At 37.4% G+C, this 27,671-nt stretch overlaps 3 protein-coding genes across 13 annotated transcripts in view; 2 read left to right on the forward strand and 1 right to left on the reverse strand.

Moving 5' to 3' along the window:
* Positions 1-46: 46 nt before the first annotated feature.
* Positions 47-6,505, reverse strand: znf513a (zinc finger protein 513a). Of its 5 annotated transcripts, none has more exons than XM_052587265.1 (5): positions 6,302-6,505; positions 5,905-6,023; positions 4,108-4,242; positions 2,201-2,896; positions 47-1,945 (listed from the first exon to the last, which is right to left on the reverse strand). In XM_052587265.1, the coding sequence occupies exons 2-5, from the start codon at positions 5,942-5,944 to the stop codon at positions 1,167-1,169; spliced, it is 1,650 nt and encodes a 549-aa protein (XP_052443225.1). In that variant the 5' UTR covers positions 5,945-6,023; positions 6,302-6,505; the 3' UTR covers positions 47-1,166. The 5 variants fall into 5 exon arrangements, with proteins under 5 accessions (XP_052443225.1, XP_052443229.1, XP_052443226.1 ...); XM_052587269.1 differs by lacking the exon at positions 6,302-6,505 and adding an exon at positions 3,189-3,234 and having other exon boundaries at positions 3,277-4,242; positions 5,905-5,919; XM_052587266.1 differs by lacking the exon at positions 6,302-6,505 and having other exon boundaries at positions 3,189-4,242; positions 5,905-5,919.
* A 469-nt stretch (positions 6,506-6,974) lies between these two features.
* Positions 6,975-24,176, forward strand: si:ch211-278j3.3 (E3 ubiquitin-protein ligase RNF19B). 5 transcript variants are annotated; one of them, XM_052587261.1, is made up of 11 exons: positions 6,981-7,247; positions 9,356-9,487; positions 10,290-10,682; positions 12,048-12,508; positions 14,828-15,030; positions 15,115-15,262; positions 17,182-17,344; positions 17,859-17,973; positions 19,456-19,587; positions 21,803-22,067; positions 22,848-24,176. In XM_052587261.1, the coding sequence occupies exons 3-11, from the start codon at positions 10,524-10,526 to the stop codon at positions 23,044-23,046; spliced, it is 1,845 nt and encodes a 614-aa protein (XP_052443221.1). In that variant the 5' UTR covers positions 6,981-7,247; positions 9,356-9,487; positions 10,290-10,523; the 3' UTR covers positions 23,047-24,176. The 5 variants fall into 5 exon arrangements, with proteins under 5 accessions (XP_052443223.1, XP_052443221.1, XP_052443220.1 ...); XM_052587263.1 differs by lacking the exon at positions 9,356-9,487 and having other exon boundaries at positions 6,975-7,247; positions 22,851-24,176; XM_052587260.1 differs by lacking the exon at positions 9,356-9,487.
* A 1,196-nt stretch (positions 24,177-25,372) lies between these two features.
* The window catches only part of si:dkey-71h2.2 (low density lipoprotein receptor adapter protein 1-B), a 32,755-nt gene continuing 30,456 nt past the window's right edge, over positions 25,373-27,671 (forward strand). For 2 of the 3 annotated variants that reach the window (XM_052586957.1, XM_052586956.1), the window contains exon 1: positions 25,373-25,693. In XM_052586957.1, coding sequence (XP_052442917.1) covers positions 25,609-25,693 — 85 coding nt within the window. In that variant the 5' untranslated portion in view covers positions 25,373-25,608. The remainder of the gene's footprint in view (positions 25,694-27,671) is intronic. The other variant, XM_052586958.1, reaches the window with a different exon arrangement.

Genomic DNA, 27,671 nt, shown 5'->3' on the forward strand with positions numbered 1-27,671 from the left:
TACTTCTGAGCAGTCGTGTGACTGAAAGATGGCAAATTAACTTAGATGAAGTTTCAACACAAACTCTTTTATTTGAGGTTAAGGCATTAATGAAACCACTGCATAATAACAAGAAAACACTCGAGCATCACACACCTACAAGATTACATCAATGATCTGTCGTTTTTGGCAACCTGAAGGTTTAACTGCATATTAGGGTTTACGGTTACTGTCGTCCTTCAGTATAGCTAACAATGCCAAGGGGTGGCAAATACATGCCAAACATTCCTCAGAGATAAAAAAAAAAAAAATGAAATCACATACAAAAATAAAAGCTCTTATGTTCAGCATGACACGGATACCCACTATGCACCATTTTGCTTCAAGTAAACTCAGACAAATGGCATTTTTCACAGTCAAAAAAGATACACACAACAATAAAAGGCAACATAACCTCTCAGAATTATTGAGAGCAAAAACAAGATTATCAAAGATCACAACATAACAGACATTTTCATCAGTAGGGTTTTGAATTTCTTTGATGAATAAATGGTCAATAAATGATCAAATGGTCAATAAATGATCAAACACATAAAACCTCAAAAGAGCCAACCAGGGTAAACTTTAAGTGCATGCAATGTAGCTCCAGGCTTAAAGAAGAACTTCCTGTGGCAGTGGTGCAGAGTTTGGCACTGATAAATGAACCACAATCAGGCTCAGAACACTCTTTGTGTAACACAAACTGCCTTGTTCAAAGGCATTAATCAGGAATGTCCAAACCTGCCCCTGGGGGACCGCTTTCCAGCAGAGTTTAGTGCTGATCATCTCCCACAAACCTGGCAGGAATTTTCAAGTCATCCTAAAGACCTTGATTAGCCATTTCAGGTGTGTTTAGTGTTTTAATGTGTGTTTAGAAGTGTGTTTAAAGTGTGTTTAGTGTTTTATGCTTTAGAGTCTGCAAGAAGGCTAGTCCTCCAGGAGCGGGACAGGACAACCCCTGCATTAGGACATTCAGGTAACTGTCTTTTAATTTGTGCATGACTTCATGTAGCAGCTTGTGGACAATTCCAAGAAATGTCTAAAATAATGGCTTTCAAAATAAATGAGTGTACTAAGAAAAGAGCAACCAACAAAGCGTATGCAGTAACAGTAAAATCTCATATGGACAACTGTCTTGCAATAAGAGGCTACACCTCTTCTTCGTCCTCCATCTCTTCCTCATTTCCAGGCAACTGCACTTTAGCCCAGCCATCTGTCGTGAGGCTGTGCTTCTTCTGATGTCGTTTGTAATTGTCCCAGTGGCCAGTGGTGTAGCCACACTCTTGGCACTTATGGGGCTTCTCGCCTGTGTGCCGCAACATGTGCCGCTTCAGGTTCATACTCTGGTTGCAGCTGTAGTTGCAGATGGCGCACTGAAAGGGTTTAGCGCCCGAATGCACCCGCTGGTGCCTCTTGAGATTAGCCAGGTTGCCGCAGGCATAGTCACACAGGTGGCACTTGTAGGGTTTCTCGCCGGTGTGTACTCGATGGTGCCGCTTGAGGTTGTCGAAGTGGGCGGAGGCGTAGTCACATTGTGGGCACTTGTATGGCTTCTCTCCGCTGTGGGTCTTCATGTGGCGGGCCAAGTGGTTCGGGTAGTGGGTGAGGAAGGGGCAGGCAGCACAGGTGTAAACCTTGTCCCCTCGCTCAGCGGGGCATCTGGATGTGTCCTTAGTGAGCATCTCCAGGGTGCACTTTGCGCATATTTGGGCCGAGGATCCGTCTTCGTCATCCAGGGCCGTGCCACACAGCCGACAAGTGAAGGGGAAGAACCTTGGGGGCAAGGAGGCAGGTTCAGATGCACTCTGTCCAGACTGCAACACCCCTGTTGACGACTGCTGCGCAAGCCTGAGGCCATCAAGGGCGTGCAAGTAGTTCCCACCCCTTTCCATGTGGGGTCGCAGGGCAGATTGCACAGCACCTGGAACTGAAGGATTTTGAATTAATACTCTCTTTTCAATGTTTTTTTCAGGCTGATGATGCACATGGCAACTTTTTTAGCAACTTTCCTGGCTAACTTTTTTAGAGCAATGTTACTTGGGCACTTTCCCACTGAGAATGGGTAACAAATTTGGATCAGTCGTGGGCCCTGTGTCTCACCCGGTTGCCCGTTGATGGCAATATTGACCAAAGTTGCCCCGTGTATCATCAGCCCCAGTGGATAAAGAAGAACCTTACTTACCTTCGGTGGGGGCAGGAGCCACTTCCTTTTCCTTCTGACCCGGCATAATGTGGTTTAAACCGTTGCCGCTTATTGGCTGAAGGGCACTCTGACCCGGGCTTACAACTGCATGCATACGCTGATGCCTCTTCAGGTTCCCTAAGGAACTGCACGCAAATGTGCAGTGGTTGCACTTATAGGGCTTTTCCCCGGTGTGTATGCGCAAGTGCCTTTGCAGGTTTACTAGTTGTGCCGATGCATAGGAGCACAGCGGACACCCATACGGCTTTTCGCCATTGTGCGTCTTCATGTGCCTCTTAACATGGTTAGTGTAGCGCGAAGTGAAACCACAGAGCGTGCATGAGTGGAGCTTTAGGGAACCATCCTCCGCACCAGCGCCCTCATTCCCTCCCCCTCTAGCCTCCGCTTGTAAACCTAAGCCCGAGCAGAGCTTCCTGTCCACAACACCATCCGCATTCCCTTTGCAGCAGCGCATGCAGAAGGGCCCCACCAAGTCCATGCCGGGTCCCAGGGGGTCTTCCAGGAGCTGCCCACAGCCCCTGCAAGAGAGGTAAGAGGGAAAGGCAGACTCAGAAACCCTCTCTTCATGCTCGCTTTCGGTCGCACGCAGGTCATCGGCGTCACTCTCCATACTGAGGCGGCTGAAGGATGAGCTCTCCTCGTCTCCCAAGGGGAAGCCAGGCAGACTGATGTCAGCTGTACAGGACCACAGCAGGAAACTGCATTACATTTTGCAGCTGCATAGATATGTTTTCTGCAATCTCAGATAGTGTGAAAGCATTCGATTACAATTTAGGGCTGATAAAAAGACTTTCAGTAGAAGTTGACCGTAACATTAGTATCATGAGTTACTAAAGACAAATGCTCTCACAAAAAAAGTAAAACTTTTATGCAAGATCACATGCATCTACAGTTGTCAAAATTACAAATGTTGCACAAAATATCAACAGATGAAGTTCTAGGGAAAATATTTAGCGTTTATACTTACCCACTAAGCCAGTGGACAAACGTTAAGTAATGCAACAAATAAAAGATGGTACTCCAACAAAACACAAGGCTATAGTGTTTCTGCTCACTGTCTTTCCATGAAACGTTGCTTTCCTTCTGCACTCCTCATGCACATGCAGTTTGGAGAAATGTGTGAGTCTGAAGTCTGAGCGGGCCTTTATATCGCCCGTTTCAGAAACCCCAGGTGGATGATTACCCAGCCTAATGATAATGATGATGACTATAATGGTCCTGCTGATGATGATGATGATGAGAGGGAGATGATGATGATGATGATGGTGATGATGATGATGATGGTGATGATGATGACAACTATGATAAAGACCCTGAGAGGAGATGATGATGATGGTGATGATGATGATGATGACTAAATGCCTTATTATAATGTGTCCTTGATGGTGATGACTGTCTTGATTTGATGACCCTTATATAATAGTGGTGGCACAGTGTATTTTTTCCTGATTTGCCATTTTAAGATTGTATGTTCTGTCAGAATGCCAAAACCAGAGAAATTTTCCAGAACGGTAGGCTCACTTCTTCCATCTGTACATGAAAGATCACATGGCTCGCAGACAGACAAAATGCAGCACGTTTGCATAATAGCACTAATATTACAAGTCAGTCTTTGCAGTTAATGTTGCATATTGAGCACATATGTCAAATTCCAGCAATAAAGCAAACTAAAGTATGTTTAAAATCCTCAAGATTTAGCAGTAGCCATCATATAATTTATTTTCAAGTAATAAAAAAAAATCACTTTATTAAAATTTAAAAAAGAAAATTATTGACAAGAAATTTCTATGTAAAATAATGATTGTTTTTACTTCTAATGAAAATTTTGAGTCTGAACCCTTTAATGTTCCCTACCAAAGTTAGGCTTAGAAACTCATGTAACTCACCTGAGAACCTTTCAAGACCTATGATCTTGTTGTCATTGTCAGGATCTGAAAACTCGAGTTCTTGTCCCAGGAGAAAGTCGCTCTCAAAGGTAAGGCTTGCTGGACGTACAGTGCCTAATCCATCTTCAGAATCCACTGAAAGCAAAGGGTCATGGTCAAATACAGCAGTAATAGAAAAACAACACTGAAAGATCATGCAACTTGACCCAAAATAGACAGTCTCTGTGTCATATTTCTCTCCTTATCACTCCTGATAATGTCTGCTGTGATGTTATTGTCTGTATGTGTGCATTTTTCAGTGTTTATTTCAGTTTCTATTTGTCTTTGCTATGATTTTTCATTCTTCTTTTTTTTTATTTATACAAGTCAAAATCTAAAAAGTAAAAATGGTAATAATAATAATAAAAAATGCGTCCAAAACCCATATGATGCCCATACAAGCAAGTGAAAGTCATGCTGAATCTTACACTTATTATACAAACAAGATGATTTACTGCACTTGTGGGAATATGCTAATTTGTATAATTAATAATTAAATAATTAAAATAAATATAACTGTCAAAACCGTCATAAGAATTGGGTGTTTCTTAAATTATAAGCACTTTTTAAAAAATAATAATATAATAATAGTTATTATACTATTATGATAATAATAGATATTTCATCTGTCATTTGAACCAAGTCACAATTTATACATTGTTTTTTAGAAACATTTTATGAATGAAATATTATTTACCGGTAAACTAAATCAGTTTTTCACACAATATTTGTCATAATGACAATTCCAGCTTGACAGGAAAGAAGTTTATCTTTCATCTTTACTAGTGGAAAAATGGCTAGTCACAGTGGAAATGACATCACACTGCCAGTTTTATTTATAGAACTTTTAATGATGGATTTTCATATTTTACAATTTACAAGGGTAAAAAACAAAAACAAAAAAACAATAAGTATATTAATATCTGAATAGAAACAGTAAAAATAAACAAAGGCAATGTACTTTTTTTTCCCAAGACAATTTTAATGTGATTTTCATGTAAAGAAAAAAACGGAAAAGTAAGTTAAAGAAACATGCAGAATCGACCAGTAACGGGTTCAGGCTTTACTGTAATTTTACTGCCATCTGCTGGACGAGACTGAAAATAAATCACAACTTTATAAAAAAAGAGGACACAAAGAAACAAACTTAAAACATAATTAATTTACCAGCTAAGACTGAAAATCTTAAAATGAACTAATATTAAAATGAATTTCACCTTATAGATAGCTAAATTTAGCTCTTCTTCATAATCTGACAAAAACACAGAAACAACTGCTACTTTTGTTAGTCACATTTTACATTTTAAAATAAAGGACACTGGATACACAGCACATAATCATCAGAAGAATCTAGTCAGCTTGACTTACACCTGAAATCACAATTCAAAGTCAAAACAGATGGTAGTGCAATTATGTTTCTTTCAATACAAAATTACCACTTTTTATTTATAATTATAAGTTATTCATAGAGAGATAGATAAATAGATACTTTATAATGATATTATAAACTAATTATAACACTATAACCAATTAGTCGGGGTGTCTCTGTAATTTACTGTAACAGAAGAGTCTGCTTAATGCAGCTAACATTCAGAGATTCTAGAGAGACATCTCCAAGTTTATATTATGACAAAAAAAGACAACACGAGTTTCTATGATTTTTCTCCTTATTAGTAAAAACCATCCAAAACCAAATAAGGGGGGTGATACACGTTTCAAATAACTTCGCTAATAATATCAGAAGAGAAAGCAGCTTACACTTGACTGGTTGTGGATTCTGTTGTTTTCTTCTTGGCATCTTCCAGTTAACGTAGCCTTTTTATTTTCAACCTCCTCTGGATTCCCTCGAAAACAATCAACTCATTCTCCAAAGTATCCTTTAAAAGCATTGACATAACACACGTTACTGACATGCACGTCAACACAGATACACGGCGCATCTAGGAGCTAACTTGCTAATCTTACAGTGGCATAGACTCGCGTCATTTACAGCAAATAAAATATGTAACGTTATTAAACTCGAGATCTACAGAATGCGTGTGTGTGTGTTCTGAACTGCATGGCTATTTCCGCCCAGCGATATGTCGCCTACCACACACATCTAAAAACTCAACTCCAGCAATATTGTCAAGCTCAGCAGATGTCATAAATATACCTGCTCTTTCTGGCTGACTCGGTAAACAACTAACGGTTTCAGTCGAGGCAAAACAGCGTCTGACGGTGCGCTACTGCTCTCAGTCCGCCATTCCGTAACACATCCACCACAAAGAAAGGCAATTAATGCTCTTTTTTTCATAACTTAATTGATTTCCAAATTGCCATTGTATTCATTTTCTTCCGCTACGTTGCGTATATCCGTTTTCCCAGTTACGCGTTTCCGGGGACATAAAGCCGCTCTATTTTTACATTTCTATTTTTATGGAATATTGTGGGCGCAATAATATGAATAATTCTTACCTATTATATTATATTATATTATATTATATTATATTATATTATATTATATTATATTATATTATATTATGCAGCAACGATCATTGTAATATTTTCTTTCTATACTATTCTTGCTGTAGCAAAAGTCTGTTGTACCACAGTCCATTATACAAAGTTGTCGTCCTAATTATTATTAACTATTATATAAAAATTATAATAGTAATACACACACACACACACACGCGCGCACATACACATTTAATGCCATTTGTGTGTGTGTGTACAAACAAGAACAGATAAACGGGTACTGTTTCTTTACCAAATGCCATTAAATGTGTTTCGTGTAAGTGATTCTACGTCATGCCATCGATTGGGATCACTGCAGTAGGCAGCTCTCTCTCTCTCCCGCAGGCCATTACTAGCTCTCAAGCAGCAGGCGCCGCCGGTGTACAGACTCAGAGGAGGGAACCTCGGGGTTCGGGGGATCTCCTCGCCAACGTCATGCGGCGAATCTCTCGGACCACAGAGTCCAGAAAACGCTGAAAGACACGCAAATAGGCGACGTTTTACAGCAGTGGGAGGAGCCACGAGAGCCTGCGCGTCCTCAGCCGTTCAGTGGGAGGAGCCACGCGGTGGTGCTGAGCTGATAACGCACTGAGCGGAGGGAGGTAAGAGACCGATTTCTTTAAATTATTGTGCGTTATCTTTTAGATAAAGGATGTTTTTCTCTGCCTCCGTCTGTCTATTATAAGCGGAATTTAAGCATACAAGTATATTATTTGGCAGGGGTGAACGGCAATACGTAATAACCTTGCCACTCCCTGCAGTGCTGTTCTACCCTGGTCAGACCTTCTGATTAATTATTACAAATTCGGTTCTTAGACAACGAATTTTAGTTCATGAAATTTAAAGCAGAGCTAAACAGACATATTTCAGCATAATCTAGAGGTCGTGCATGTGATTCTGTACGTAAATAGCTACATGTATTATAAAGGTCCGTACTGTATCATTAAAGTATCAGTTGGTGTAAATGCCGGATCACTGATGCGCTCGTGGCCCAGAAATGTGGAGGTGTGTCCTCATATCGCGTCCTAAACGGTATTGCCACGATGCTTTCCTGATGAGAGTTATATTAGTCAGTCAGGGTGTTAATGGGATCCCCTCCCTCTTCAGAAGAGCCTGATATAATTGTAAACAAAGCAATGATAACATTACATTCGGCCTTTGATATTTTTGGGTTGCCAAGTTGTTGCCCAACTTTGCTTAGTGTGGTTAAACAAGAAAACTGTTGAGTGCATGTCCAGGAATAGTCCTGGGAACGGAGAGAAAGAAAACACACCGAAGCCAATCCAAAGATCTCAGCCACAGGATTTTGCTCTATGGCCAGAGAAGCTATAAAACAGATTTGAGCTTTGCCTCATCACTGAGGCCCACTGGGATACTGCAATATACATGATAAAAGGATTTATTTTCCATATATGCAAGAGACTGCTGGTGAGTATTATATTAGATAATAATGATATGCAATTAGATTATCCATGTTGCCTGGCTATAAAACATAATTTTAAAGCAGAATGTCCAGATGCATTCTGGAATAATTTTAATGTGTCATGTAATGCATTAAAATCAAGCTTTTTATTCTCACAGCCTTCATTATAACGCCCTTTCTTCATGCTTAACGGTTGGTCCAGTGCATTTTAAAACCCTGCTTGTCAGCGTGTTGAATGACCTTGGTATTATATGTCTTTCCTCTTTATTGGTTTCTGTTCTGTTGAGTAATGGGGCAGTCTAAGACAAGACACAGACCCTCACTTTAATTACGTAATGCTGCCAGAGGGGGCTGATGCTGCTTATCTGAGATCAAAATATTGATCTTTACAGGATCTTTAGGTTTTTTGCAGAGGGATTTAATAAGTATTTCTTAAGACTTTTCTCGACATTGTTTTTAGCAAGGTTAAGTGTAAGAAATGTAGTTATTATGAAGACCCATTACGACAAGAAGAATAAGTCATTGATTTTCTCATATTACCATTTTTTTTCTAATGACCATAATGCTTAAAGTACTGCTTTTTACCAAGCATCTTAATGTTTTATTTTTTAAATATTATTATAAATTTTAAATATGATTTATGTTTAATTTAATTCACAGGTTTTTTAGATTTACTGGTAGACCTCAAAAGCTGTCAAAGCTGTCTTTGTAATGCCTGAACGAGATCGATCCTCGTGATTATGTGCTTTCTTTTTTTAGTTTTATTCTTGAATCATTTAGTGGTTTGTATGCTTAGACAGCAAAAGAGCTGGACAGCTTGCCAAATGCAGTGTTATTTTAGCATAGTTTATGTACAATTGTACTACTTTTATATCATATTTTGATTCATTTTTTATTTGTATATTTTCTGTTTTCACGTTTTCACTAGTTTACAGTAGTTTAAATGTTAGTCATTTTGTTTTATGCTTTGGTCATTTTTATTAGTTAATAAATTAACTTACATTATAAATTACATAATTCTATTTAGCCTTCTTATTCCAGTTAAAGTTAAGTAATTAACAGTTAAGTAATTCTAATATTTAGAAAGTTTTCCCTCTAGTATTTATATATTATTTCATCTTTCAGTTTTCATTTTTTAATAGTTTTAGTTTTAGTGCTAGTAAACAATACTAGCACTGGTCAACTGAGATCAGATTTTAAAGCTAGATACAGTTTGTCTGTTCAATTTTGAAACGCTTGAACGTGATGTTCCTCTGTAATGATGTTAGCTGGTGTGGTGTCTGCCAGGTGCATCACTGTCCATCTTCACGTCTGGTTCACCACAAGAGTGTTTCTTTTCAAAGAGGGTTGCATTAAGAATTGAAAGTAAAACCCCCACCCCCACACTGGAGCCTCCGAATCCTTCCATAGGGAAAAGAAGTCAGTCTGGACTATATATCGTCTGTCTGACACCTCCTTCTCCATTACATGTTGACTGTTGATATGAGTGTAATAGTGTGTGGTCCAGTTGCGAGATTCATTTCACACGATCATGTATCGGGATAAAATAGAGCTTAGACTTCTCCGTTCCACGAGCTACGTTACTCCATAGCACACAATAACTCCCTCTCAGTCAAAGCATGCAGTACACAGGTGTCTTTGTGTGTGGGTGGAATACAAGCCAGGAAAATAATCAAGGTCTTTGGAAACATCTGTTTGTAGCTTATTAATCAGTCACACCTGGCTTGGAACTGAGGGACAAGATGGAAATAGTTTATAAGGCTGATTCTTTTATAAATTGTTTGTGGGGTCAATGATGTGATGCTCATCTTTGTCCAGATCTGTTCATTAATTCATTAGAATTCAGTTCATTGATACAGTGACTTGAATACACTTTTCTATAATAAATATTTGTTTAATTTAGGATATAGTTCAGTTTGTAAAATGTCAAATGGTGAATAATTTTCAGCAAAAAGCTGATAAGTAATCACAGGAATAAATTACATTTTGTAAAAATATATTAAAACAGAAAATAGTTATTTAAAATTGTAATAATATTTTTTAATTAATAATACTTTTTAATCAAATAAATGCAGCCTTGGTGAGCATAATAAAAGTAATTCAAAAAATATTTAAAAAATCTTACTGACCCCAAAGTTTTAAGTGGATGTGCACTGAGAGATGTTTTCTGCAACAATCTTACTTTCACAACTCATAAATCTGTTTATGTTTTTCCTTTCAGGGATGAACATTTGTGGTGATTTTGGGTAACTGAAGGAACAGAAAACATTTCATGTGAGAAGAAAACAATGATGACCTTAATCAGGGAACTCTGTTGTGGAAAATTTTCGTACTCTCTCACAATGGTCTCTCTGCCTGTGTTCAGCGTCAGACCATAAGCAACAAACAGAGACACACAAACAAAAGGGGCCCGATCCGCTCATGCTGTTTTGGCTGGACTGTCCAGCTCTGTACAATGAAGAGACCCAAGCAGCAGTCACAGTCTCTCAGTTTTCTCAGCTTCTTCAGCCGAAAGCCCAAATCTGACCCCAAGATTGAGAAGCCCACCGGGACTTTGAACAAGGAGGAAGTGGCCATTACTCTCACACCCAATGAGCATGAGCATGTGGAACAAGTAAGACCACATCTACATTTATTCTGTAACCCGTTTCAGTTTAATTTCTGTATTCTGGAAGCAGCTTGGGGTAATGCTTCATTTCACCTGGTAGACACTTTATCATCTTAATTCCTTTTAGAAACATCATGCTCAGTCAGTCATGCCCCCTCAGATTGTTGATCGAGAAAGAAAGACAGAAAGAAAAGAAAGAAAGAAAGAAAGAAAGAAAGAAAGTTTAATCTCACATGTCTAAAATTTGGTCATTCCAATCGGTTTACATATTCATTCACTTTAAACTGTCCTCATCTGTCAAACTTGTATGGCTTTGTCCCGACGGAACACCAAAGGAAATATTTATTAAAATGTGCAAGCTGCTCTTCTCCATACAATGAAATTAAATCTACCTTCACTGGACATTTGGGCCTTCGTATGGACCACTTTCAGTGGGGCACCAAAGTGTTCAAAATGAGTGGAAGAATTATATCCATGATGTTCATATCCCTTCCCCTGAACCATTTTATCTAATTTGTTTTACTGGGAGTGTCTTCTTGTTCCTTTTGGCAAGAAATAGAGTGGGTAGACTGTTATTTTATTATTAGATAAAAACACACAATTTTCATCAAGCTACACTGAAAAAAAATATGGTAGCAGCATTTTAGGTTTTATGGATTTAATTTAAATTTACAGTAAAAACATTTATTTATATTTAATTGTTTTATTTTTATTTTTATTTAATAATAATGTTAACATACCTGCAGTGCATCCAGAGAGCACTTCACTTTTTTTCCGCATTTTGTTAAGTTACTGCCTTTTTCCAAAAAGTTTATTATTTTCCTCAAAATTCTACAAACAATACTCATAATGACAATGTTTGACATCTTTGCAAATTTATATAAAAAAAATGAGGGGGAAACAATCTCATGTACATAAGTATTCACAGCCTTTGCTCAATACTTTGTTGACGCTCCTTTGGCACCAATTACAGCCTCAAATCTTTTTTGGAATGATGTGAAGAGATTTGATCATCTTCATTTGGCAGTTATTTTGCCATTCGTCTCCTCACCTCTTCACCTCTCAAGCTCTGTCAGGTTGGATGGAGGCAGACGCACATTTTCAGTTTTTTTCAGGGTTTTCCAGAAATATTTGATTTGGTTCAAGCTCAGGCTGTGGCTGGGCCAATCAAGGACGTTCACAGAGTTGTCTAGAAGCCACTCTTGCTCTGTGTTTAGGGTCACTGTCCTGTTGGAAGGTGAAACTTCTGCTCAGTCTGAGGTTCTGAATGCTCTGGACTAGGTTTAAAATACAGTGTGGCTAATCTTCATTAGACTAAGAAAAAGTCCTAACTTTCATTACTGTCCTCAGTAATTTTGTCTTTCCTCTCAGGACCCGGCTCACAGTGATGTTGGATTAAAGGGCGGTAGGGATGGAGGAGATCCTGGGAAAGGGGAAGGAGGTGGAGTGGGAGATGACGAGGGAGGTGCAGAGTGTGGGAGCAGTGGCTCAATGGGTGTACTGTCCTTGTCCTCCTCCAGTCAGGAGCAGCTGCTGGAGCACCTGGTCGAGTGCCCGCTCTGCCTCCTGAGTCAACCACGCGCCCACTTCCCTCGCTTGTCCTCCTGCCAGCACCGTGCCTGCACCGACTGTTTGCGCCAATACCTACGCATCGAGATCTCAGAGAGCCGTGTGGGTATCGCCTGCCCACAGTGCCCTGAAGCTCTGGCTCTGCCCGATGTCCGTGCCATCCTGGATGACGGTGCACTGCTAGAGCGCTTCGAAGAGTTTCAGCTGCGCCGCTTTCTGGCTGCTGACCCAGACACGCGCTGGTGCCCGGCGCCAGATTGCAGGTTAGAACATAAAAATGACTGAATGCAGCACAATGATGAAGCACATCCACTATGTTCCAATGAAGATATTTTGTACATTTCCTACCATAGATATATAAAAACTTTATTTCGGAATAGTAATATGCATTGCTAAGGACTTCGTTTTGTCAACTTTAAAGGTTATTTTCTCAGTATTTAGATTTTTGTGCACCCTGAGATTCCTGATTTTCAAATAGTTGTATCTTGGCCAAATATTGTCAAATCTTTACAAACATACATCAATGGAAAACATGTTTATTCAGCTTTCAGTTGATGTATGACCCTTACCCTTTGTGGTCCATTATAACATGATAACAGAAAGAACATTTAGATCAGTAAGACTAAAGAAAAAACTAGTAAAAATATTATTAATAATAATAATAATAATGTGGTGTAACCCAAACCAGACAGTTTACAGAAGAGTACAGAAGCAACACGTTGGTACCATTATTGAGGAATATTATTAAACCATTTGATTTACCACTTCACTCAACATATTATATTACTTTATTACATATTTTGACATATTACTATTGTATTACATATTATAAAATATAACAACATATTATATTACTGTCTAAAACATCTTAATGTCATAATAATTTCTGGCATTTCAACACAAATCTGTAATTTTAATTAAAAATGTTACAAAAAAAGTGCAAAGAATTTATCATGGCAGATTGTTGAAATATAAATTTGAATTTTATTGTTAGATTATAGAAGTAATATTCCAGGGCCGATACTGGCACATCATTATTTTTACATTATGGCCAATATTAAAATTCTAGACAATTTTGTAAATACAACATATTAAATAATTACAATATAACAGATTTTTTTATAATTAAAAACTAACATTTTATATCAGTTGTTTTAAATGCTACAGTACAATTGAGTTTAAGCATCATAAGATTTTCAGGTATGGTCTGAAAATGGATATTCATTTTGAGATTTGCCAAAAATGACATTTAACAATGTCAATATTTTTATTTGATTTGATTGTGAGTTTAAATATTAACTTGAAGTGAGCAGACAGTTCATAAAAACCTGATTAGGAATAACTCGTATGGTATCGATACTGTATATTTTTTTCTAGGCACAGTAGGTTAAGATTACTTTGCTGACATACTCAGTGGAATTGTTTGCAAGAAACATAATTACTAGTGAGAAGAAATTGTTTTAATTTGAATAGAATGAGTACTCCTGGGGGGGGGGGAAGTCTCAAAAAAGTTGTGGTCTTGTTCTTTTTCTGGTTGCTTGTAGTTTCTCAGACTATGGTTTCTCCATAGTTTAGCCAAGGTGGTGTATCAGCTCTGATCACCTTGACAAAAATGGTGTACTAGGTCATCCCCAGTCAAACCAGTAGGTAGATCCCCCATCTAAACTAGTGTCAACCCGCTAAAAACCATGTGAAGCTGGTTTTTGCTAGAATCGTTGTGTCACACGCACTGCAGCGTGAAGCACGTGCTCCTCTGTGGTGCATTATGTATAGTCCTCTAGGCTTGTGTTATGTTTCTTAATGGTAACCAGATCAGGTTAGTGATGGGAACCCGTGGCTGTTTGCCATTTCTTGTCAACAAGATAGTATTAGGTATCACCTGCAGTCTCTCTACATGGACCCAAGAGCATCCTCTCTTTACTACTGTGGCTGTGGTGCAAAATAATAACAATATACAATTATGTGTTTTACATATTGATTAATGGGGTGTAACAGAGTGTAGTGTCACAATACAAAAAAATCTATATACAGTATATTGTGGATAGTGACTATATGTACTTTGTATAGTTCAATATTCCCAAATAAATAATGGTAAATTAATGGTAAATATGGTAAACCCAGAAGTTCCCACACATGAGCTTTCTTGTTTATTAATTATTTTTAATTAGTGCTGTCAAATCGATTAATCACAATTAATCACGTGCAAAATAAAACTTAGTGTTTACATAATATATGTGTGTGTGTACTGTGTATATTTATATGTATATATTTAAGAAAGGTTGTAAAAAATCTAAATATTGATAAAATTGCCTTTAAAGTTGTCCAGATTAAGTTTTTAGCAATGCATATTACTCATCCAAAATTAGGTTTTGATATATTGACAGTAGGAAATTTACAAAATATCTTCATTCTTCACTTAATATCCTAATGATTTTTGGCATAAAAGAAAAATTTATAATTTCGACCCATAAAATGTTTTATCAACCATGCTACCTATGACTCGTTTTGTGGTCCAGGGTCAAATCTAAATATAAATGTAAATATTAATTAATTAATCTCCTTTTATTTCTACAATTCATTAGCTATGCAGTGATAGCTTATGGCTGTGCCGAGTGTCCCAAGCTGAGCTGTGGTCGGGAAGGCTGTGAAACCGAGTTCTGCTACCACTGCCGCCAGCTGTGGCACCCAGATCAGACTTGTGACCAAGCCAGGCGTCAGCGCGCTCGCCACACGTCAGGAGCCAATGATGTTTCCACGCTCTACGTCTTCAACGAGGAGCCTGGTGGTATGGCACAAACATTGAGGGTCTAACCTGATACCTGTTTGGTGTCCACCAGCTAAGATGTTTGCTCTGCTTTTATTCTTGAAGATGCAGAGGAGATCAAGCCCTGTCCACGTTGTGGTGCCTACATCATGAAGACTAATGATGGCAGCTGCAACAGAATGAACTGTACAGTCTGTGCTTGTCAGTTCTGTTGGCTGTGCATGCAGGAGATAACTGATGTGCACTACCTCAGGTACACACACACACACACACACACACACACACACACAATACACCCAGTCATCAAGTTACAGTTAGAGTAGTTGCACGTAGCCAGATCTTTGATTAATGGCTAAGGTCTGGTCATCAATTTGGTCTGTGGGTGTGCGTAAATGAAACTCTTATTGCTTTTAAATCTGCGTGCATTTATTATTTGATTAAGTTATTGTAGACAACTGTATGATCTCTAATTGCAGAATTAGATCATTTATTCAGTGTGCAGAGCTTTCACTGACAAATATAGGACATTTGTCTGCAAGCACTTAGCCCACATTCATCACCAGTAGTCACCAGCAGAGTCTGTGATCTGTTATTAAGCTACTCTCGGACACATTCAGTCCAAGCTAAACAGGTAATTCTGCAGCACAAGAATGTCAGATATGTTTTTCTGGCCCTACAATTCTGAGTTTGTGCCGAGTTGCTTGTGTAGCCGACTTCATGAACATTACAGATGATCAGATTTGCTCGATTACTCTTAATCAAGTCTTGCAGAAGCTGAGCCATTTCAGAAGTCTGATCTTTAAAATAGTGACTTTTGGTACCCGTTTCACTGAGCTATCGATGCACTAAAGCTGAGTTCTGCTAGATTTTGCCATTCTTGGATGCTAGCCAGCACCGACTTTCATCAATTAATCAGTACAAATCTCTGTTCACATTTCCCTTTCCGTGCAACCCAACCCTTATAATTTGCCAGAAGCAGGGTTCTTAATTTAATGAACATCTCATTCTGCTAGGCTCCAGGCGGGCGGAGAAATATTTTTATGAAATGACAGAATACATAAATAATTCTCTTTTCTCCTTTACTCACCCTCATGTCAGTCTAAACCTGTGTGCCTTTATTTCTTCTGAGGAAGACAAAAGAAGATATTTTGAAACATGTCTGAGTTTTTTTTTAATCTTTTATGTTTTTCAGCGAGTCAGTGTTGTTTTGAAACCTTTGATTTTCATGTTTTCAAAATATAGTGCTACGGGTGTCCTGAGTTTGAATCCTGGCTCGAGGACCTTTCCCGATCCCGCCCCCCTCTCTCTCCCACTTCACTTCCTGTCAGATATAAACTGTCCTATCATAATACAGGCAAAAATGCCAAAAAAGAGAAAATATATTCTTTATGTTTCACAATAGAAATAAAGTCACACAAGTTTGAAAAGACATGACGGTGACTAAAGGTTTTTATTTTTGGGTGAACTATGCCTTTAAGACAATACAACACATGTCAAATTTTGTCATGTGACACCACATTTGTATTAAAGTCCTTTTTTCCAACAAAAAGGCGACATTTGAAGCATTGAGATAAGTGTATTTACTTTAATTAATTTTTATTTTTCAGAACACAAATAACGATATTTTTGATGAAATCTAGAGCTTTCTGACCCTCGTAGACAGCAATGTAACTACCACACTCAAGGCCCAGAAAGATAGTGAGGACATCGTTAAAATAGTCTATGTGACATCAGTGGTTGTACCATAATTTTATGAAGCTATGAGAATAGCTTTTGTGCGCAAAGTTTTGTCCTTACTGCCTTTTATAAAAAAAAATCTTAATTTGTGTTGAATGAAGGACTTGTAGGTTTGAAATGACATGAGGTTGAGTAATTAATAACAGATTTATCATTTTGGGTGAACTATCCCTTTAAGATAGTAGCCTTTAATATTTAACCACACTGAACAGAACAGGAAGTGACATTGACCATAGAGGATTGTAATTCACCCAGGCGGTGCATGAGACTAATCGAGGATGAGACCATAAAATATTGATTCAATGAGACAGTGTGTGTGTGTGTGTGTCTGGCTTTTATTGGCTAATATTCCTTGTCTTATCTTTAACCTCATATCATTTACATGCCACAGCTGTGTGAGTGTATATAAAATACTTGAATTTATCTTCCTCACAGTCCTTCAGGCTGCACTTTCTGGGGAAAGAAGCCGTGGTCGCAGACCCGCAAGGTTTTGTGGCAGGTCGGCATGCTGCTCGGGGCTCCGGTGGTGATCTCACTTATAGCAGGCATTGCCATACCAGTCATTATTGTGGGCATCCCGATTTATATGGGCCGCAAGGTAAAGACCTAAAGTTTGCTGCATTATTTTGTCCTCTCTTTGATGAAATGCATCCAGTGACCATTAAATAGCTCTGGGATGATAATAAGACAAGGTCATGCCCTTGGCAGTTTGCTAATTATAAGAAAAGTGCTGCAGAAAGCATATATGTAAATTTATGTAAATCCACCAGACCTGTCTCCTTCAAACAGACAGTAAATGTGATATAGAAAATGTTTGCAAAATAGGGAGAGAGAGTTTCACTTTGCTCTTATTTCATGGATGTCATTATGCTCTTCAGGACCTCAAGAACCAACACCAGATATATTGCCTTTTTAAAATCGCCATGATCTCAAAATGTACAATTCTTATTCTTTCATGGATTATCACAATGTTTATTATAAATGGTTTATCCATGAACATCGTTATTATTTAAAATTTGTGAGAAAAAATAAAGTGAAAAGACATTTGACATTTTACGTTTTATGCTTGTATGCCTGAACAGACTTTAAGTTTGTATCTGTTTGCTTGCCAGGTTCATGGTCGCTGTAAGAAAAACAATATCTCAGGAAGTAAACATTATCTGACAGTGGCCAGTGGGGTCATGATGTCTGTTTTTGTGTCTCCAGTCATAGCAGCCATTACTGTGGGTAAGAAAATCATCCATCCACCTTGCTGGTTGCATATAACATGATGAACATGTAAAACACTGTGGTTAGTACTTATTACTTCTATACATACTGCTATGCATATGTTTAACACAATGCACAAAGCTTTCGTTTCAATATTCACTACTGTCACTAAAAGTCTGTCTGTGTTTATATAACTGAATGTGCGGAATAGGGATATTAAGAAGTCAAGGAGCACTTTAGTGGTCGTATTATTGGGTTATGTAAATTTAAAGATGCTGAAATAAGCATATTGATTGTTCTGGCATGAGTTCAGACAAATGAATCTAATTTGCCTCTCAGTTGAGACATTTAATAAGAAAGGTAGAACTTTAAAAAAACACCCTTAAAAATCATTTCAAACCCGTACGACCTTTTTCTGTGAAGCCTAAATGGTCATCTGAAGCAGAAACAGGCTAAAATAGAGACATTATTCATTGGAAATTTAAGAACAATTATGTTAATCCAGATCTTTTTTATCATGATTCAGGTGAATAGCAACATATTCTGAAGTCGATTAATCATACAAAGCTATCATATGACTTTGGAAGACCGCGTTTATGATATTTCATTCATATTTCATATTGCATTTGCATCTGTTATACAGCTTAAACGTTTTTAAAGCTTAAAAATCTCCATTAATTGTAATTGTATGGATAATAGCAACTGGGCCATTATTAAAGGTTTCTTATGTTCCACAAAAGCAAGAAAATTTAAATGGCTTTAGAATAACTTGAGGGTAAATAACCAATATTTTGTGAGGGATGAACTAATCCTTTAACATCCATTTTGCATGCATTTAAGCTTATTTATGTCCATGCAGCTGTTTCATTCATGCACGCACATACACACGGCAACTGCCCCGGTCATCTCTGATGACTCATCTATCTTCTGCTTTGGCATTCCTGTGAGAGCTAGAGCGGGGAGGGGAAGATTACAGCAGCCGGCTGCAACTAAAATGTCAGAGTGATCTCCATGGCATAGCGTGAAGTCCTGAGCGCAGCACATTCACTACTCTGTGCTCTCCTTGCAAACCCAAAGCCTGTGTTGCCTCTCATTCTCCCCTCTGAATAGCCCTGTCTGTTCTGCAGCTCTGACCTCTCCTCAGGAGAGCCACAGAGGGGCCTTGTCCCCTTCAATGTCCCCATCAACAATGCCACTCTGTTCCTATCCAGAACCAGGAGGATCATGGCCTTTTGTCTCTCTTATTGTGCGTTGACCTTGTCTTTGCTGCTAGCATTATGCCTCTGTGTATTTATGTTGCTATTATGTGCATTCTTGCCCCTTTTCCTTGTTTAACATAATTCATCTGAAAATAAGTTCAATTTTGAGCTAAATATGTCGGTGATTTGAGTAATTCATTATGTATTCTTGTATACTTATACATTTTGTTCTGTAATTAATAATCATGAAAATCTTTTGATACCTTATAAATAATTCTAAGTAAATTTTTTGTGCTTGAAGGGGTGGGGGTGCCTCTTATGTTGACGTACGTCTACGGGGTTGTTCCCATGTCGTTGTGTCGTAATGGCTGGTGCAGGCCACAAACTGACCCTCCTGAAGTACGGAACATACAGCTGGAAGATCTGGCCAACTGTGAGTCCAACTTCCTCAAATTTTCCTATATGAATATACATTTACAGTTAACTTAAATGTTGTGCCACTGCTAATTGTGTAAATGTATTTTTTCAGTAGCCTGACAGTAGTTCAGTTGCATTAGACATATTGCTTTTTTAGAAGGTAGAAATGAGAAGGTATTTAACTAGCCATTTAATACTGAGATTCCTATTTTTGTGCCTGATATGGCTGATACAATTATACAGAGATAATATAACACAGATATTAGAGTATACAGAAATATATTTCCTCCTATACCAGTGATGCGCGGGTCAGTGTATAAACAACCCGCACCCGACCGACGTTTTCAACAAACCCGCCCGCAACTCGGACCACAAAAAAAGAAAAAGAAAATATTGTACCCGACCCGCTTCCTGAACCGCGTTTTTTAAAAGTAGTAAATGCTCATCGTAGCGCTATTGCATTGCATGCGCGAGCTACAATATATTATGAGGGTATCTGTGAACCGTTTATCCTGTCAAAGAATTACTCAACCTCGAGCCAATAGCCTTCAAGTATGAGATGTGACGGGCATGTGATTTGTTGAATGTAGTGAACGAATACACCCTTCACTGAACGAGTTTCATGAGTCTGAATGAGATTGAGAGATCTTTTCGTTCAAGAACTTTGAATGAACTGGTACATGTCATTCGTGAGTGAAATGAATGAGAGTATACCAGGTTAGTCGGCAATTTAGCATTTCAATCTCACAAAGCGCAGTAGCCTACTGTGCACATACGCTTGTTTGGATATTTAGCATAAAGAACATAACTCCACGTTTAATCCCCGATTTATGAATGTGAATATATAATATATGAACTATCTGACCAAACAATTAAAATAATTATGTACGAAAATCTCGTTGCTTTGTTCATCTGAACAACTTATTTAGACTTTATTTATTGAATGCGATTATGCACACATTTTAATAAAGCCAAATCAGTTTCTGTCACAAGTGAATATGTTCGTTGACTTAAGACATAACACATAAGACACTCTTTTTTTACTTGCTGTAGCGTATTTCGTGTAACATGAAGAAATGGTCAGTGAACGAATCAGTGAACGAATCAGTGAACGAATCTGAACAAATCATTTTGGTGAACTAACTGAAAATGAACGAATCTCTTAGAATCAAAATTTCCACCAGCTCATGCGTCATCTTCGCGTCAGTTATTCAACCAATAAAGTGTACGCCTATGTATTTCAAAACTGTGTCTAGTACTATATAAATTAACGACCCGACCGACCGCGACCCGAATATCATTAAAAAATATTTTTGGATGACTCGTAACCGCAGGCACCCGCTCATTTTGGATCAACTTGCGCATCACTGTCCTATACATAGCTTCAGTGAAGTTGGCTATTACTAATACTGTAGTTGAGTTGCTTTGCTGTAGTTGAACTACTTTTAATAGATTCACTGTAGTACTTCTTACTAAGTTTTAAGTTTTTTTGTGTTTTAGTGTAGTAGTTTTAAGAGTATTAACAGTTTAACCACACTGAACAGCTTCTTTGTAGTTTTATTCTAGCTAAAGTGAAGCTTGTAAGAGTATATTTTCTGTAAATAAGATTTCAATAGATTTAAATAGATTTACTTAGCTATTTTTACTAGGAGTTTTTAAGTGTAACTAACTACTTCTAAGATCATCTTTGTTGTAGTATAACCACCTTAAACAGATTTGCTGTAGTTAGCTACTTCTTACTAGGAGTTTTTAGTGTAATAACTCATTTTAAGAGTATCTTTGCTGTAGTTTAACCACACTGAACAGCTTCTTTGTAGGTAGTTATTTTTGCTAGCTTTTAGTGTAGCTAACTGTTTGTAATCTAATGTCTATAATCTAGTATCTTTTCTGTAGTTTAACCACCTTAAAAATATTTACTGTGGTTAGCTAGTTTTTAATTTTAACTAACTACTTTTAAGCGTATCTTTACTGTAGTTTAACCAATTCTCTGTAGTCAGCTACATGTTAGTAATATGTGTAGCTTACTAGTTGTAGCTTTAGATTATAAATACTTTTTTTAATACTGTACATTACTCACAACACTGTTTGCAATAAAACAATCCTACTGTATTGCTAATTACTCAGTACAAGTTTGTATCTGAAACATTGTAACTGTAGTGCAGAAAGATTAGTTTTGTAACATTAAGCTCACAGTTTGGCCTGATCTGATGACATTTAAACTTCTCTTGAAGATCTTCTATTTTCTCATGTAGTCAGTGATCATTGGACTGGTCAGACCAACCCAGCTCTATCTGACGGAGGCGTACAGGAAGTGAGTGTGAACGTGGAGGAAGTGATGCCGCTTCCCAGCACCAGTGTGGTCCAGTCTGAAGAAAAGGGCTTAGTTGAACCTCCTCATGATGGATATGTTGATAGCAAAGTGCAGGTTGTTCAGTCAGATGACGTGGATGTAGCTGAGGAGTGTGCCTTCAGCAGCACACAAACATTCGCTCTGAGGTCAGCTAATTTCATGAATTTTTTATTATTATTTTATATTATTCAAGTATTGAAGCAGTTCTGTTTAAATCTATACAATACTATTCAAAAGTTTGGGGTAAGATAAGTATCTTATCTTTGTGAAGGCAGCAGGTATTTCAATAAAAATACAGTAAAACAGTAAAATTGTAAAATGTTAGTTTATGTTCTAATAAATTCTAAAAATGTAATTTATTCCTGTGATGCAAAGCTGAATTTTTAGCATCATTACTCCAGTCTTCAGTGTCACATGATCCTTCAGAAATCATTACATGCTGATTTGATGCTCAAGAAATGTTTCTTATTATTTCCAATGTTGTGCACAGTTGTGCTGCTTCATATTTTATTTTATTTACTTTCCAGGATTCTTTGATGTATAGAAGGTAACATGAATCTTTAGTAATATTATAAACGCTACTGTCACTTTTGATGCATAAAAGTTTTCATTTGTTAAAAAAATACAAATAAATACTGACCCCAAACTTTTGAACGACATTTTTTTTTTTTTCTTTTTTACAAATATTTAGTTCTTTTATTCAGGATTTCTAATTTCATAATGATATGAATATGGCCCTGGCATTTATACAGTATCTCCTCAGAAATATATGTTTTTTAATATAGCTCATAATCATGTAAATATGTGTTATTGCATGTGAAATGTTTAAGTGATCAGATAGGGTTTTAAAAAATGAGCATAAATCACACCATCATTTCCTTATAATTTTTTTCCTAAAGTTTTTTTTTTATTGTTGTTGTTTACAGCAGGGAAGGGACTAATATTGAGGTCCGTGTGGAGATCGAGACCCAGCCACGGGACAGCCGGAAGCCGAGTCTTAGCAGTATTCTGTCTAGCAAGAGCCTGTCTGCAGAATCGCTCAGCCAGCCCTGTGAACCTCGGTGCGCCTCTCACCAGGCAGGGAGCACCGACCCCGTGTCAGTTCCTGAGATAGACAGCGTCTGAGCAAATCCTGGCAAACCACTGCTTCCACGGCCCACCTACACTCCCACTGGGTGCTTCCAGCCTCTGCCTGCAAACACAGAGAGCCAGCGACATGGAAACCAACACACAGAGAGCGTGCAAGAAAAAAGAGAGGGAGAGCTGAAGATGAGACGCCAGGGCTGCTGCCAAAATGCTACGGAGTGGATTAAAGACGATCATTTAAACTCAAATGACCAAGCGCATGTTTGTCAACGAGTTTGAGGAGTGCTAATCAATTTTATACTGTGTTCTATAGGAAACAGTGCCTGTTTGGATGCTGGTCTGTTTAATTTATTCAGTTAGCTTTTCTTTTAGCTGTACCCTTTTATCTAATGACCGTATGGTTCGTATCCCCCAGTTTATCCATAGGGGGGATAAAGGCAAAATAATTAAAGTACGGATTAATAGCATGGTTAATTCTGCCACAGTTGCTACCTTGACATATTATGTGACTAGCAACATGGTGAAATGCAGTAAGTCTTGTTCTGCAGGCTAATGCTAACTTGGGTAATGGGCTTTTCCCTCCATTCATTTGGATTATGCAATTTGCAAACTGTTGCATTTTCACAAAAGAGTAGCAAAATCTGTCTAGAATTAGCCTTCCGTATCATACTGTTTTTAATATGTCCTGATTATGATAATCTTAGGTTAAAACTGCTGATTTTAGGGAACATAAACATCATGTTGCTCCGAAAACTGAGGATCTTGTTTCCCTCTGTTCACTTTTAGATCTTTATTTCTGCAGTAAAGGTTTTTGTTTTTGAATCAAGCCTGTTAACTAAAGAGAGCACCTTATCTCAAACATCTACACTGACAGTTTCAGCTTACTAATTAATTCCTTGTATTGGTACCCCAGAGCCAACAGTTGTATAATGTCTAGACTCCTGGTATTTTGACATTCAGTATCAATGGAGGAACTCAGAATGCTAGATCAGGCCTCTTATACAAACTTTCCCCCTCTTTCCTATTCAAAAAATGAGCAGAGGATAACCCTGTTTAAAGTGTAAAAGACCTCCAGGAGTTTCCAAAGATGAACTTTCATAGCTGCACTGCAGATTGGAAACAATGAATGGAACAGTATGTCAATAAAAAAGATTTGTATTGAACGTTGACTGGGAGAACGGAGACTGCTTTGTTTCATTCTCGTTTGTTCAATATTTTTCATTTTCATTTTTTGGTGGGATGTTATTTTATGTAAATTCTATTTAAACCTCTATCTCACCATTTCTATAAGACACAGACAGAGGGCGCTACACCTCTAAAAACACACTTTTTCAATTATTCTGTTCCTGCTGAATCTGGAGTCCAATAGGAAATCCAAGAAGTTCAGAGTTATATATGTTTAATATGTTTAGTTATATATGTTTTTATATATGTTCATGTTTAAAAGCTGTTCTTTGAAACCTTTCAGAACTTTAACAGAATAAGTTAACTAACGAAACCAGACCATAAAAAAGTTTTAGGGGCACAATGTGAAGATGCTTTATTTGTTGATGATAATATTTTATTGTTTATTGGACATTGTTTCAGAACAGTAATTTAACAGTAAAAAAACAGTGCTCAAGGTCATGAAACTACCAGGAGTTTTTTTTTTTTTTTTTTTAACAAATATTCAGTTTTCAGTAGTCAAATGTTATAAATCAAAGTAACAGGGTTGACTGTTCAAAATCGTCCATTTCTTGCAAACCTAACAAAACAAACGACAAAACAAGAGAAAAAAAGAATGTACAACCAATCAGCATTGGTCATTGATTGTACATAACTATAACGTAAACATATAATATAAGAAAGGAGAAAACAATTGCTCATTGAAAGCAATTGTTCATGTACTGAAACTATGATAATGTTATCATGAGTTTTTTTTTTTTTTTTTCATTGAATGGATGGGAATGGGAATTATGATGGCTGTTATACAATATGCATGACATCATGGGGGCACAACAGATATATATTCAGCTGTGAAAAGTTGCTTACTACACGTTATCATTGTAACAGGGTTGACTATTTCAGATCATCCAGTAGCTACAATACATAAAGTAGCCTAATAAAAATGAGAGAAACATTTATTTTCTTAAAACTATGATGTAGTTTTTTGGAAAATTTAATAAGAGGAAACTGGTAACAGGGTTGACACACAACACGTGAGACACAAGTTCAAATATGTTTTTGATCCAAATAAATAGATAACTAAATAATGCGTAAACCGATAATAACATATAGCCTAAATTACATTGTTAAAATCTTTGTTTTCGTTGGTCACAAAATGACCATATGTTCGCTCCAAGTTCGAAGGACTGTTCTTCTCATTTGATCAGTCATGAAATGTCAGCGGTTGTGTGTGAAGGGAGCAGCTCGTGGATCTCCGTCAGTCAGTCAGGCAGTTAAGGGTTAATGTTACTGTACAGATACAGGACTGTGAGCTGGTGTCTATAGGCTGCTCGTGTCCACTCGCTCCATTACTCGCTGCATGCTACTCTACTTTCCCCATTCCCACAGTGAGCACCAAAGAAGAGCTCTGCACCTGCTCTGCAGACACCTTCCAGCATGGATGCGTTAAAATCCGCCGGGAGAGCAATAATCAAAAGTCCCGGAGTTCCGCGGCACACATGGGGAACGTCCAAGCATGAAAGTGAGTAGCCTACCTTCGTTTTTCTCTGTTTACATTTACTGACTACAACTGCATCAGTGCTGCTGTTCATGCAATGAAACAACCTATTTTACCAGTTAAGTGATAGACAGATATAGATAGATAGATAGATAGATAGATAGATAGATAGATAGATAGATAGATAGATAGATAATGCAATTCTATTTGCTTTATTGTTTATATAGTTAGCTTTTAGTTGTCTCTGCACTCTTTGAGATATTCATCTGTATTTTTAATAACAGTTAATTCTAATTAGGAATTTCCTGGAGCGTGTAGGCTATTATATAGGATCCTTGTCTAATATTGACCCCATATTGATAACAGTCTGGTTACTGTAAAAATATATTTTTCTCACTTTTTCCTTGTGTGTGTAAGAAAATCCAATTAGATCTCATAGATGTTACCACTGAACGGTTCAAGGTTGACTGGCTTTATGAAATGTGTTGAAACTTGGTCAGGCTCGGAGAGACAGCTGGCCACGCTGTGCAAATAAAATCACAGTTCCAACTTTAACACTTCCACTGACTCCAAATCACACTTCATCCATTTATGCTGTAATAATTGAATCAGTTGACTGGTCCTGTCAACTTTTGTTCTGTCAGGAGGAAGAATTTAGGGCTCTGTATGGAAAGAGGGCAGTGGTTTTCTGAGACAGCCCGTGTCACATCAGCGGTGACAGGCAGGAGCCTGAGGTCATTCTGACGTGTGAGATGTGAAGTTCATGAGGCACTCTGGGGCCAAAACATCCCTTTTCCACTTAAACTGTGTGCTAGGCATACAGCTGGAGGAAATCAGTCTTCTGTTGCTGAGAGTATGTATATTTACTAAAAACCAAGACAATTAGCATAATGAATTATTCAAATCAACAGTTGTGTCTTGGGAATTTAGCTCCCAGATTAAATGTTCATGATTTGATCTGTAATGGCTTTCTGTCTTTCTAGCAGTGCTTTGTATTTCAAAGAGGATCAAGTGCACAAGGGTTAATTGTTGAAAACATGACAAAAAAAAAGGTTTTTGGTCTACTGGCAAAATTTCTCACAAAATGAATATTATATAGAATCATTCTTGAGGATGATTCAAGATTTCAGTTACACTTTTTTAAAGGAAGAGTAAAGTGTAAAAATTGTATTGATATTTACTCACTCTGTATGCATTTGTTTTCATCAGATGAACACATAAAAAAGTCTGTTTTTGTATGAATAAAAGTCATTGGGATTCAAAACAAAGAAATTTATGCTTTTAATTGGCAAGGACACACTAAATTGATCAAAAGTGATCGATAGATCGGCACTCTTCATTTGTAATGTTACAAAAGATTTTCATTTTAAATAAATGTTGTTCTATTGAATTCATCAAACAAAAAGGTGTATCATGGTTCCCACAAAACGGTCTTCAGCAGCTCAACTCTTTCAACTTTGATAAAAATGTTTCTTGAGCAGCAAATTAGCATATTAGAATGATTTCTGAAATTACTTAATCCTAGGGTAATGTTGCTGAAAATTCAGCTTCGTCATCAGGAATAAATTACATTTTAAAATATATTCAAACAGAATTCACATTTAGAAATTCACATTTTTTCCAATTATTAAGTGTTTGAAACACAGTTTAAAAAAAAGATTAAACTTTTGTGCGTCCATACAAAACAACAGTGAAATTAATTAAATATTTTTAACTCAAAGGGGAGCAGATTCTAGTACAGCATACTAACAAGTGAATAATGAACTGTTTTTGTACTGGTCTGATGAATATTCATTGGAGGCTGGTGTTGTCTCTCAAGTGTGCAGTTGACTTGATGAAGGTCAGAGTTTTCACTGGCGTTCATTAAAAGTGAAATTTCATGTTTTATGTTGCCAAAAGAGAAAGTTCAAGCTAAAATATCACATTTGGGCTTTTTTTAGATGTTTTTTTTATTATTATTTAGATAGTTGGTGTGTGTAATGTCATGCACACACCAATGAGA

The sequence above is a fragment of the Carassius gibelio genome, chromosome B20 (genome assembly GCF_023724105.1).
Source record: "Carassius gibelio isolate Cgi1373 ecotype wild population from Czech Republic chromosome B20, carGib1.2-hapl.c, whole genome shotgun sequence".
Classification (NCBI taxonomy): domain Eukaryota; kingdom Metazoa; phylum Chordata; class Actinopteri; order Cypriniformes; family Cyprinidae; genus Carassius; species Carassius gibelio.

What these genes read in the sequence shown, in the direction of transcription:
- znf513a (XM_052587265.1), bottom strand. Translation starts at nt 5,944, where the DNA reads ATGCCAAGAAGAAAACAACAGAATCCACAACCAGTCAAGT. An exon ending in GAATCCACAACCAGTCAAGT is followed by an intron (nt 4,243 to 5,904) that starts GTAAGCTGCTTT and finishes CTTTGCTTTCAG; the next exon opens with TGGATTCTGAAGATGGATTA. An exon ending in GGCTCCTGCCCCCACCGAAG is followed by an intron (nt 1,946 to 2,200) that starts GTAAGTAAGGTT and finishes AAAATCCTTCAG; the next exon opens with TTCCAGGTGCTGTGCAATCT.
- si:ch211-278j3.3 (XM_052587261.1), top strand. Translation starts at nt 10,524, where the DNA reads ATGAAGAGACCCAAGCAGCAGTCACAGTCTCTCAGTTTTCTCAGCTTC. An exon ending in TGCCCGGCGCCAGATTGCAG is followed by an intron (nt 12,509 to 14,827) that starts GTTAGAACATAA and finishes ACAATTCATTAG; the next exon opens with CTATGCAGTGATAGCTTATG. An exon ending in ACACAAACATTCGCTCTGAG is followed by an intron (nt 22,068 to 22,847) that starts GTCAGCTAATTT and finishes TGTTGTTTACAG; the next exon opens with CAGGGAAGGGACTAATATTG.